This window comes from Suricata suricatta, chromosome 15, assembly GCF_006229205.1.
Source record: "Suricata suricatta isolate VVHF042 chromosome 15, meerkat_22Aug2017_6uvM2_HiC, whole genome shotgun sequence".
In the NCBI taxonomy this organism is placed as follows: domain Eukaryota; kingdom Metazoa; phylum Chordata; class Mammalia; order Carnivora; family Herpestidae; genus Suricata; species Suricata suricatta.
In genome coordinates this window covers 16,501,051-16,514,652 of record NC_043714.1, presented here as the reverse complement: position 1 = coordinate 16,514,652, position 13,602 = coordinate 16,501,051, and the positions used below count along the sequence as shown (strand labels likewise).

Genomic DNA, 13,602 nt, shown 5'->3' with positions numbered 1-13,602 from the left:
TCTCTCCACACCCTCTCCAACAACTGTAGTCTTTTGCTTTGTTCATTTTAGCCACTCTGACTGGCGTGAGGTGGTATCTCAGTGTGGTTTTGATTTGTGTTTCCCTGATGATGAGTGATGTTGAGCATCGTTTTATGTGAGGAAAGACTCTTTTTTATAAATTTTTTAAAGTTTATTTATTTTTGAGAGAGAGAGCGAGCATGCACATGAGTGGGGGAGGAGCTGAGAGACGGGGAAAGATAGAATCAAGAATCAAGCCAAAATTGAGAGCTGGATGCTTAATCAACTGAGCCACCCAGAGGCCGTAGGAAAGACCCTTTCCACTGAGAGTCACAATTAAAATTAAAAGGTCTTTAAACACTGCCAAGACTTACTCATTCCTTCAATAAATCTGTGTAGTGCACTGTTTCCTCCATGCCAGGAACAAAGGTGAGTACGTGTCTGCTGTGGAGTGGATCAGCCCTCAGACAAGAGCGCTGTGACAGCCACCGCCACACGGGTGCAGCACAGATGTGGAGAGCGCACAAGAGTAGGAGACAAAATAACACTTCGGCTGGGCTTATAGTGAGCTCTCAATTCGAGATTTATATACAGAATAATATCACCTTAGATGCTACAATGAGCCTAACGTCACCTCCCACCACCCCTCCCACCAGACTTTCAGGATGTGCTAGACCATCAGAGAGTTATTATCCTTTAACTTCTAAATACATTCCACTGATACACAGCATTGATTATCACAAAGAAAATCTTCTCTTTCACTCAATTCTTCCATATACTGCATTTAGTTTTCCTTTTTAACACCTATTGATTCTGCTTTTGCTTCTCAGCATGAAAATACCAGCATCTAATATTTCCCGCCTGGTCGGAAGCAGCTGTCCCTAGCACGGCCTGCCTACTGCCACACCTGCTCTTCATCAGTCCTTCACTGAAAAGGGCTCCAAGTCCACCCAAGCTCTACCTTCTCCATGACAACCTGCCCCACTTTCATTTGTGTTTCCTATATAATCCAGCTTCTAGGAAGATGAGGAGCCCAAAACTTATTAGCTTTTTGGGAACAGCCATGTTGAACTGCTGGCTTATCTTAAGTTTCTACTCAGCAAAATATGGTGTTAAATATCCAGGATTTTAATCAAAACCCCAGCTAGTAAATTTCAATATCCTTTCATTGAGAAATGTGACTGCCGCATACGGAGAAACCTGCCGGCCTACAGAGTCCTCAGGAGCAGGTGTGGTATGGGGACAGAGAGGGGCTCTCGCGACCAGACCTGGGCTTTGCAGCTTATTGACGGTGTGGCCACGTGCTAGCAGTCCCTATGCGTCAAGTAGGGATAAGCATATGTTGTTGTGAACTTTAGAGAAATAAATACCAAGTTCCTGGCACGGGTGCAGAGTGGTCACTCTGGGAAGGAGGCTCTTAGCTACATCGTTATCAGTTCAAAGCCAAGCACCAGGCGCTACCAACTGGCGGCCCGGGCTGCTCCAACAGCCCAGCCGAGCCTTACCTTTATAATCTGAAAATGGAGATAATACTGTTCCTGCCACTCATGTGTGTAAAGATTAAATTTCTTTCCAACTCAATCTTTTCCCCTGAACTTACCTGTCTGCTATTTGCCAGTCCAACTGTTTGTCCAATAGGCATCTCAAAACTTACCATGTGCTAAAACCAAGTTCCTAATCTTCTCTACCCCCAATTGTGTTTCTACTGCTTTTCTACTGCTGTAAACAGCAACCAAAACCCTTGACTCCACCTTTGCCTCCTCATACCCTACAGCCAATATCGCAAATTCCTGTCAGGTCTCCTTTCAAAATAAATCCAAACACTTCTGGGCAACTCAGTTGCTTAAGTGTGCAACGCTTAATTTCAGCTCTGGTCATGATCTCCTGGTTTGTGAGCTCGAGCCCCACATCGGGTTCTGCACGGACAGCTAGAAGACTGCTTGGATTCTCTCTCTCCCTCTCTCTCTGTTCCTCCCCTGCACACATGCGCTCTTTCAACATAAACATACATATATAAATCCAACCACTTCTGACCCCTCCCACTATCCTACCCCAGGCTAAATCACTTAGATTATAAGCAGTAGCCATGTGTCACTTCTCACCTCTAAAACTCTGGAAGCTTCTCAACACATGCACAATGTAAAAGGCAAAACCCTGTGATGGGTTTGGAGACTCTGCAGTCTCACGGCTCTCCAGCCTCCCCGCCTGGTCACTGCTTCCTGTATGCACCAAGCCTACTGTGTAGAAGCTTATTGCTCCAGATGGGTCCCCTATAATTCACACAGTCGCCTCCTGGATGTCCTTATTCAAACAGTACCTCCTCGAGGCCTTCCATGCCCACTGTATTTCACACTGTTAACCCTCTTTTGTTTATGCTTTATTTTTGAGAGAAACGAGAGAGGGCGAGGGTAGGGGGGAGAGGAGAGAGGAGGAGGAGGAGGAGAGAGAGGGAGAAAATGAATGAACATGAACAGGGGAGGGACAGAGAGAGGGAGACACAGAATCCAAAGCAGGATCCAGTCTCCGAGCTGTCAACACAGAGCCTGACACAGGGCTTGAACTCATGAACCATGAGATCACGACTGGAGGTGAAGTCGGACCCCTGACCAACTGAGCCACCCAGGTGCCCAGGTAATAACCCAGGACAGCCAGCACCTTTTCCAGGCCTTCGTTTTCTCCAGCAGCCCACACCCTAACATACTATATATTTATTTGTTTATTGTCTCCCCTTCTTAACAGAAAGCCAGCCTTCAGAGGGCAGGGGTTTTTGTTCATTCCCCAGCCCCCAGCCCCTAGGACTGTTTAGCTGCTCCAGAGTAAGTATTCAATACATATTTGTGGCATGAGAGCAGCTCATCCTTTCCCCTTTTTTTTTTTTTTTTAAGTTTACTTGCGAGAACATGTGCATGTGCACACACGCAGGTGAGGGGCGGAGAGACAGGGAGAAAGACGATCCCAAGCAGGCTCCACATTGTCAGCACAGAGTCCAACACAGGGCTCGATCTCAGGAACCGTGATCATGACGTAAGCCGAAATCCAGAGCTGGCCATTTAACGAACTGAGCCACCCAGGCGCCCCTCATCCCTTCCCTTTATTCAGTCTTTGCAAAGATTTCACCTCCTCAGGATAAGAGTAACACCCTTACCTTGCTTTCTTTCTTAACAGGCCTCACCACTATGTAAATAATAAACTCTTACCTCCACTGCTGCTAATACTGACAGCAAACACCCTGTGCGCATAATGGGCCAGGCCCTGCGCTACAGGACCTTTTAGTGTCTCATCTCACTCAATCCCCACAACAACCCAAGCTATTTTTCATTTATTTATGTAATCATCATTTATACAGAAATTATGTGACAAGTCTATCCCGTAAGTGCCTAGCAAATAATAATGTAAACCTTATAGCCACCCTCAAGAGGTAATACTATCCCATTTTACTATCAGGGATCAGGAAGCTAAGGCACAGAAATATTAAATACCTTGCCTAAAGTCACACAATTAAAAACAGACCAACTTGAATGGCCTAGATCCAATGCCTGGCAATCACAAAGTACTCTGTATAACAATATATTTTCTCTCTGCATAATATCCTAATATATCTCTACCTACTCACTATATGGATGAGACAAGATTTAAATTCTTTCTTAATTCAATATTCAAAATTGGATTACTCACCATATTCCTAAAAATTTTTTATTTCCCCAAAACTAGCCTGAAAAATTGTAAGTGGTTTCTTACCATTCTCGGGTACCGTACTTTAGCACTTGGGACAGCATCCAAGTCAACTACAGTTAATGGAGAAAAAAGTTAGAAAACATTTTTAAAATAACAACTTTCAGAGGTGCCTGGGTGGCTGTTAGTTGAGCATCTGACTTCAGTTCAGGTCATGATCTCACATCTTGGCGTGAGTTCGGGCCCTGTGTTGGACTCTGTGCTGACAGCTCAGAGCCTGGAGCCCGCTTTGGATTCTGTGTCTCTCTTTTTGTCCTTCCCCTACTAGGATGCTCTCCCTCTCTCTCTCAAAAATATATAAACATTAGATTTTCTTAAAAAATAAATAAAATAATTTTTAGAATATCTTTTGTAGCTAGCTAGCAGTCTACTGGAATTTTTTTTAACTATCACATTTTGGACTGTTAAGATATTATTTATTAATAAATATAACTAAGCATCCATTCTAACTGAATAAAATTCTCCCATTCATATTATTGAATAGAAAAAGTAAAATCACTGTGAACTTAAAACTGATGCCTACAGAAAAAGAAAATAATGCAGTATTCTTCACCATCTTCTCTCATATTTCTGCAATCTGTGTAGAAAGTTGCTGAGTGGAGTTAAACACAGGCCCCTCACATGAACTGAAGGAGGCCAGTTCAGCTCCAGGAACCCGGTTCCAGGGACAAAGATTGCGGACCATGAATCCCAAAGGGCCCTCTTTGATCAGACCAGCGTTCCTATGTGTTCCTCTGAAGCGTGCATTTTGTCCTTTAGAATCTGTCTTTGGGAATAAATACTCCACCAATGAATGACAGCCAGTATTCCTTCTTACAATTTTTTTTTAAATGTTTACTTATTTTGAGAAAGAGAAGGAGATGGCAAGGGGGGGCAGAGAGAGAATCCCAAGCAGGCTCCATGTTGTCAGCGTGGAGTCCAATGTAGGCCTCGACCTCAGGAACCATGAGATCATGACCTGAGCTGAAAATCAAGAATCAGACACTTAATCAGACCAGCTGAGCCACCCAGGCTCTTAGAACATTTTACACCATGTTTGTGACTGTTTTATAGTGAAACCATATTTTTATGAATTAAGTCATCATAGTGTTTGTTGGAAGGCAACAGGTGGTTGCTGTGGAGGCCGGATACCCACGGTGCCAAAATACACCTATATCTACCTGGGGACTATTTTGGGGTTCATCAGCCTAATTTGCCAAGATAACCCCAGATCAGATCGTCACCTGGGTTTCGTAAGGGAAAACTCCACCAAAATGCTTGTAAAGGTTGAAGACTGTACTTGCTTTTCTTTTCTCTGATGACATGCCTACTATTTATCATAGAATTTGGGTTACTCTGCTTTCAGAGGGTGATCTATGAGACCACTGTGAAAAAATCTGTACAAGATGGAGGAAAGACTTTCTCTAATATCAATTTTTATCAAAGTCTCAAGCTGGGCCTAAAGTGGTATACCGCTTGCATCTGTGATACTGTCTCATGGTCAAAAAAGGTTCCTCAGATTCTGCAGGGCAGACCAACCTGCCAAGTTAGGGTCTTAAATTTTCCTAAATATAACTGGTAGGACCATGTCTTCTCTTCTCATTCTTGTTACCAGACTGTTACATTTTTCTGACTCATTTTCTATGCCCACCCTTAGTGGCCCGAAGGCTGGCAAAGCTGGTGACATACACGTGAGGGTCACTGGACCAACAGGTCACACAGATACTGAGGCGGCTGCTCCACTCTGCCCGGTGCTCCCCACCTCCCCAGCTCCACGCTCCCAAGGGATCTGAGATTTCTCCTTGGCAGCATTCAGCACACTTATGCTTTTTTAGCAACTAACTTCTCCAATGAAGTATAAGCTCCTTGGGAGCAGTAGCGTATTTCCTTCCCCACCACATCCCCTGGATATGGGTCAGTATCTGTGCTCACGCAGTCACTGAGCAAGCATCTGCTGGCTGGCTGATTACACAAAAACATACTCGTAGCCCAGTCTTGTGCTGTACAGACTTCATGCCATAGCAAAACCTGACAGACACGCATGATAAAGAAATGCGCGCCTCCTTCCCTTGGTTCCTCTTTCCTGCTGTAGAGGTCAGCTGGCCCGGTCAAGGTACTCAGGACTCATGGTGACAGGGAACGGCCGGGCCCTTCTCGTACACGGACACAGCCCTCAGCCACGCCCGTCAGAGCCCTCGCTGGGACCTGTCTTTTTCTGGGACTGTACACCACAAAAGCCATGTGAGCAGAGAGCCGCCAGCAGAAGGAAACTGCCTGGAACTGAAATCAATACCAGAGAGAGAGCCAACAACACAACCACGAAAACCAGCCCACTGACACTGATCGAGGTAGTAATGTTTATTTCTTACTTTCAGCACCTTCCTGCATCTTTATTCTATTCAGTTTCTTCTGCTGCTCTCTCAGCAGGGCTTGCTGCTGGATCTCTAACATGTGGTGATCTCTTGGAGGATCCGGATACATAAATTTCAGATCAACTCGTGTTTCTGAATCTAGCACAAAAATATACAGGTAGGTTTAATCTTGCTCCCAAATGAAATTTTATTAAACTTCACTATAAATAACACACAACCTAATTTCAAAATCAAGGAAAAATATAAATAATAAAATATCACTGAAGTCAAAAGATTATAAGACTAAAGAACACAAAATTAATATTCTTTAAATAAATGCCCTTTCACAAACTTATCAACATTATAAGGAACCCATCATCAAAACAAGCGCAAGCTTATTAGGCATTCTCCCTCCCTGCCATCCCGCTACCCAGAGGCCGCCCACCCCACACGCAGCCGGGCAGCTGTGTGCGGGCAAGGCCAAGCAGTCAGTCCCGGGGCAGCCACGAGGCACCGTAATCACAGCCAAGCCTTAAAATATGCTGAAAGAAATGAAAACATTATTGACCAATTCAAACTTTAACCCTTGCAAATATCATGCAAAAAGCTAGACAAATGCAGACTGGCTGGGACTTTAGGAGAGATGTCATTAATGGAGGAAATGACAGTCTAAGAATTCACATATGCCCCAAGTTCAAGGATATCAATTAATCAGAATAAAAATGTTTAATTTTTAGATGTTGAGAACAAAAATATACTTCATACATTAAAAAGACCTGAAACTACTATTCCCTTTAATCTATCTACTAATTACACTATTGGAATATAATTTAAAGAAATTATCCTGAATATGTAAAAAGCTTTATGATCAGAAATTGCCAGAATTATCAAAGTAATGTAATAGTATAATGCGATAAAAAATGGGAAGTATGTTGACAATCTAAGAACTAGAAAATGATTAAGGACAAAGTCAACAGAGGAGACTGGACATACAAACTTGGGTTGGATAGACCCTGACTTTGCCACTTTCCTCTGTAAAAATGACAGATGTCAACAACTGAGTCAGATGATGAAAAAGGACTCAATGTGGGAATAATATATAGGGAAATGACCAGCTCAATTTATGGTGTAAACCTTTTTTTGTTCTTATGATCTCATGATCTCTGAGGACCCCTAAGAGCTTTTATCTAAGTCTATCACACACACAAGCTTTATTAGACATTAGACTAAAAAAAAAAAAAAGAAACCTAAAAGGTTTTTTTACAAAATTAATAAGAACAAACACATTGTAATATTAGCATCAGAGCAAGAAGTTGTCAGATGTGTAACCTCCAGAAAACCTGTACACACACGTGAGAATACAAATAAAAAAGACAAATAATGTCTCAGTTTATTTATAATAAAAAGTTTTTTTAATGTTTATTTTTTGGGAGACAGAGACAGAGCATGAGTGGGGGAGGGGTAGAGAGAGAGGGAGACAGCATCCGAAGCAGGCCCAGGCTCCACGCTGTCAGCACAGAGCCCGATGCGGAGCTTGAACTCACTAACCCTAGGAGATCATAACCTGAGCCGAAGTCGGATGCTTAACCAACTGAACCACCCATGCACCCTGAATAAAAACAATTTTGACCTCACAGGCCCCCTGACCAAATTCTTGTGACACACTAGCTTTCTTTTTTCTTTTTTTTCCCCAAACATTTATTTATTTTTGAGAGGCAGAGTGAGAGCAGGAAAGGGGCAGAGAGGGAGGCACAGATTCTGAAACAGACTCCAGGCCTGTGGGGCTCAAACTCACAAACTGTGAGATCATGACCTGAGTCTAAGTCAGACACTTAACTGACTGAACCACTGAGGTACCCCACGATTTTTTTAATGTTTATTTATTTTTGAGAGAGACAGCATGCCCACAGGCAAGCAGAGGAGGGGCAGAAAGAGAGGGAGACCCAGAATCCGAAGCAGGCTCTGTGCTAGGACTCTAACCCATGAACCATGAGATCATGACCTGAGCAAAAGTTGGACACTCCACCGACTGCGGCACCAAGGGGCCCTGAGACCCACTGGGCTTAATACAATACCTGGCATACAACAAACTGTCAACAAATAGTAGCATTAAAAACTACAGGAAGTGTAAATAATGACACTTGTAAATCTAAAGGGAAAACAAAGGAAAAATTTATACTTATATTTTGTTTTACCTTTTTTGCTTTAATTAGGCTCAGAAGAAGACTTGAAATAAGAATGGTGTTTCTATTTATGAGGTTTGAGTAAGGTGATTTTTCCCTCTATCTTTTTCTGTATTTTCAACTCTCTGTAATAGATCTTACTCTTAAAAGTAATATGAAGACACTGTCTCCCTGCCCATCTCTCACTCATACTGTCTGTCTCTAAAAAATAAACATTTTTTAAAAAGTCAATAAAAAAAAGGTAAAAAGAGGAAAAGTTAAATTCTGGTTCATCTGGTATCGATTATGACCACATATCCATCTCTGCCCCCTTTATTCCAATACCTACTCCATTAAATGGTCCAATTAAATTTGGCTCCTCTACCCATTTTCCATCTCCCAGGCCACCATGTAACTTGCAATCCTGTTTCCCTACTACACACTCTCTCCTCCTTCTAAGTGCTGTATCATATCTTTTCTACTTTCTTCCTTCAAAACTCCTGTATCTCCTTCTGCCTCCTCAGGGACCTTGCGGTCATCAGGTTCTCTCTCATATGTGCCTTACGCCTCTTCAGGAACAGCCCTCCACACTAGCATCCTGACGAGCCCCCCAGAGCTGGATGCTTCACTCCTCCGCTTCCCGGCCAACCTTCCTCCAAAGGCTGCCGTCAACACTTTGCCTCCTAGTCAATCCTCATTCCAAAGTTAACTGGCTTGATGCCATAATTTAACCAAAAAAATATCGAAATGAGATCACTAGTGACATTTCATACAACTGACACTTTGCAGTATTCATCTGACATGATCCCTTCTCCTTGACACACTCTTCCCTCAGCCCTCAAGATCCCACGTTCTCCTGTGTTTCCTCCAGTCACTCCGGCTGCTCCTTCTCAGTTTCCTTCCTGAGCTCACCCTGCTCCGTCCACGTTCCACTGACACTCTTCTCATTACTCTACCCGATCGAGTCCACTCCTGAGAGGCTTTAACAGCTCCATGCTCTCCAAAAGAAGAGAGTAAAGTTTCATCACCAGATGGATACACTGAAAAACTAGAGTGTACAGAAGTTGATTCATCATTATGTATCATAAATGAAACTACTTTAGAAAAAGGATATAAATAAATACTTGAAAATAAGTTGAACACAGGCTGTATCTTTAAAAGAGCAGCATTCTTCTTACCTCTGTCTTTCAACTCATTGAAGTCATGAATATTCTGAAAAGTAGTAGCATCTAAGCCCTTAGGTGACTGTCTTCTGACAGGAGCTTGCAACCGATGTCTAGCCATGTCAAATACATCCATGGGATTTTTTTCTCTTTTCCTACAGATAAGTGACAAGTTTTGATAAATGTGACATCTGACATCATACTATATTACAAACACTCTGTTATTTCAAGCTCTTGTATTAAAGAATACAGTAAAAGTCACTCTAGTCTTTCAAGATATTCCAATGCAAAGTACCTTATTAGAAGAGTAAAAGTACTCAGCTTTACCTTACAATGTTTACACAGTAGAGAGATCACAGCTTTGAGGTCAGCAAGACCAAGAGTCAAAGACCGGCTCTGCTATTTACTGGCAGTCTGACCCTGATTTTATCATCTTTAAGATGCGGAGGATGTCTATTCCTTTTAATTAAGTGAAATTATAGACTGTAAAGTATCCAGCACTGTATCTGACACATATTAGGTAATCAATAAATCTTAGGTAATGTCTTATCTTCCCCTCAGCCTAAAATCAAAATTATACAGAGATACATGGTATTAATATGTTGCCCAATATAATGAGCATTATTCACAGTCTCCAATACTAATTTTACAGTGAGCTTTCAGGGATTTCAGTACCTAATTAATTAATTAATGCTCTATTCCTGTGGTACCTAGGAAATTAATATAATAAGCAGTTGGCTTAGTAAGCGAGTTTCCCAGCAGGGCTTTGGGGGAGTGACTAAGAAGAGGACGGTGGTGGGGCGGTGCCTGCAGCCCTGAAAGAAAAACCAGGTGTCCCCTGCTGCTTCCCATAGCACCAGACAGACCTGTATTACTTAGAGTTCTTTTTGAAAATGAAGCTTTAATTTACAGCTATCGGAAACTTGGTCCCACTCCTGCCTTAATTCCTTCGTTCACTCAATCTTCCCTAAGCACCGAGATGGGAACAGCTTGGATCCCTACAGGCAATACCACTTCGGGGCGAGGATGAGGCGTCACCAGGGCCACAAAACTATCTTGTCAAGGCTGAGACAGACTTCTAAATAGTGAGCCACCCAGGATGACAGGATTTATTAAAATGCTAAACAGTAAAAATGCTTTAAGGAGGCCATTAAACTGGACTCCTATCTGGTTTCCATTAATGCTAAGAGTTAAATAAAATGCTAAGTTAGGAATTTGGTTATTAAATCTTCTGTGCATGTGAGCTTGCTAATGCTTGTTTTGTGTCTAACACATAGTAAGAACTCAATAATGTGAACTAATAAGAGATTCTTTTTGTGAAACGATTTATAAAACTGGAATAAAGAATCAACTCTGGGATGTCTTGGACTACAATACATGTTAAAAATTGTACCAAAGTAAATATACTAACCAATCTTGCTCAACGATGGCAATTCTAACATACATTCTCTAACGTATGTTAGCACACGGATTTACAACGCACTTTCAAACACACACACTTAGTCTTCACTAAAATATCTTGGGGTAGTGATTAACATTACCATTTACAAATGAGAAAACTGAAGAGCTGCCTGGCTTCTCTTTCTTATATTGGTTTGCCAAAAGAGAGTGCAGCATTCAACTTATAAATGAAAGAAAGAAAATAAAATGCCAATAACCCATTATATTGAATTAAATATGCACACCTGAATATAGAATGCTGTAATAGTTAAGACATTTATAACATTATAAAAGTAAACATAGAAAAAAATAAATATAGAAAAACTACACTGACCTCCCAATTAGAAGTAGTTAATCTACTATAAAAGAATTACTCATTGAACATTACCACCTTGGGTTAACACTGCATTATCTAGCCATTCTATATTGCAAAACTTCCTCACTGTGTTTACTCTGCCCGAACATGCTTGGAGATCAATGTGCTACAACGGCGCCTGGCGGCTTAGCTGGTGAAGCGCCTGACTCCAGGTCCTGCCCTCACAGGGTGAGTTCGAGCCCCGCATCAGCCTCTGTGCTGACAGCTCAGAGCCTGGAGCCTGGACACATTCTGTGTCTCCCTCTCTCTTTCTGCCCCTCCCCCACTCTCTCTCAAAAATAAACATTAAAAAAAAAAGATGCTACATTAAAATTCTACACATACTGGATTAGTCATAAACGTCAGTATGAACTTAATAAATATACAAATTGACAGACACAGGAAGAAAGACAGAGATGTGCTAATATGACTTAGCACACATACATATATTAAACTACCTAGCTCTGTCCACTAACAAGGCCCAGAAGCAATGACACCCAGTAGGAGCAAACACACCCAGCATCCAGGGCTTGGTTTCTAGATACCATTCTTCAAGAGGAATTATGGCTCCCTGGAGAAATGGCTGATTTTAGGGCTGAGGGAGAGGTACAAGAGGCTCCTGGAGCGTCTTGTAATACCAGAAAGTAAGGAAGTACCCACAATGGATTATAACACAAAATACAAAATAAATATACATGAAACAAAAGTGATACAAATAAATGATTGAAGAAAGAAAGGGAATATAAGGGACAAATCTTTCCTATAATTTTTTTTATTTTACATTATTTATAATTCTAAGTAATATATATAGATAACCAACATCCTCTCCAGGAGATGGAGCTTAATACCACTTCCTACCCATTCTTGCAAGTGTGCCAGATTTATTGATTTGTATCCTAAGAATAGTACTAACTGCAGCAGAAACCTGGCAAATTCTACTTTATCCAAATGCCGAAGGTTCCCATCCCCAGGGATATCAGGTAGATGTCATGTACCCCATGATGTGATGGGAAAGCCACCTGCCCTGTGCTATTTTCCCAAAACCCTTAACACCAGTCTAATCGTGAATAACCTTCAGACAAACCCAGACTGAGCAACATTCTACAGGGTTCTACAAGGTCAATACCCCTCTAAACTGTTACAGTCATGAAAACAAGAATGAGAAACTGTGCCAGGCCAGAGGAGATTAGGAGACATGACAACTAAATGTAATGTGGCACCATATATAATGATTACCTCCTGGAACAGAAAGAGAACATTAATGGAAAAAATAGAGAAATTCAAAAAGCCCAGAACTTAGTAGTAATGTTCCAATTATCAGCTTTTTAGTGACAGTCACACTCTAGGAACATAAGATGTTAACAATTGGGAAAACTGAGTGAGGGGCATATGAGAATTCTGTACTAACTATGTTTGCAACTTTTCTTTAATCTAAAATTATGCCAAAAAAGTGTGGTAGTTAACTACTATATTGACTTTACCTCCTACTAATCGATTACAATATGCAACTGGAAGAATACTGCTTTAAAAAATATAGGAGTCCTTCTGGCAAAAATGATCAAAAATATTTGGGGGGTGGAGCCAAGATGGCAGAGAGGAAGGGAGCTCTGTAAACTCCTTCTGCACCGTTTTTCGAACGGTGAAGGATATTACGTTCAACTGAGAGAGCGGAAGGAGAAAATACGAACTCCAGAGGGAATAGAACCTCAAAGATACCTGAGTGAGTGGGGGCGAACGGGGGAGATCCGAGGATGGGCCGGCCCGGGACGGGCAGGGGAGGTAAGATCCCCAGCCCAACGTGGCACAGGTGCCGGGCGCCCGGGAGACAAAGGGAAGAGACAGAGTCGGAACGCGCTCATAGAACTGTCTCTGGGGAAGAGGTATAGAACGCTTGGCTGCGCTTGGAGACAGAAACCCACTCCATAGATAACTGCTGGGCAGCTGGAATCCCGAATCGAGGTGGCGCGAGAGGAGGAATAGCCCCCAGCCCTAAGCCATGTCGGCGGGGAATCAGAGGCGCCTGTGGCGGCGAGAAGCGGCTGCTCTGGGGAGGCGCGCGCCGCGGCGGAAGCAACCTGAGCAGCGACTGCGCCGGGTGCGAGCAATTCGAACCTGGTTTTGGGAACGGGACCACGGACCGCATTTCCACGGCACATCCCGCCCCCTGCACTGCACGGACTGCGTGAATTCCGGGTCCCCACAGGGAAGAAATAAGACGCGCACCGACAGGACCCTCAGCCAGGAGTCGGTGGCGGGTGGAGGCCCGGGCGCGCGCTGGAGCTCCCAGCAGATTTCCATGAGCGCACGGCTTCCTGAGCTAAGCTATCTGAAACTAAGAGAGACTCGGTTTTTTGCTCTTTGTTTTCTTTCCTTTCCCCCATTGCAATGGCGATCCTGACTGGGGGTGGGGACTCCGCAAT

The 13,602-nt window shown here is 42.8% G+C and overlaps 1 protein-coding gene across 6 annotated transcripts in view; it reads right to left on the bottom strand.

Annotated features, from left to right (window-relative positions):
* Positions 1–13,602, bottom strand: part of CSPP1 (centrosome and spindle pole associated protein 1) — a 133,199-nt gene that overhangs the window by 9,074 nt on the left and 110,523 nt on the right. For 5 of the 6 annotated variants that reach the window (XM_029923133.1, XM_029923134.1, XM_029923135.1 and 2 more), the window contains 3 exons: positions 9,403–9,542; positions 6,081–6,221; positions 3,739–3,785 (listed from right to left, as the gene is read on the bottom strand). In XM_029923133.1, coding sequence (XP_029778993.1) covers positions 3,739–3,785; positions 6,081–6,221; positions 9,403–9,542 — 328 coding nt within the window. Of the gene's footprint in view, positions 1–3,738; positions 3,786–6,080; positions 6,222–8,029; positions 9,273–9,402; positions 9,543–13,602 lie in introns of those variants that run through there. The other variant, XM_029923136.1, reaches the window with a different exon arrangement.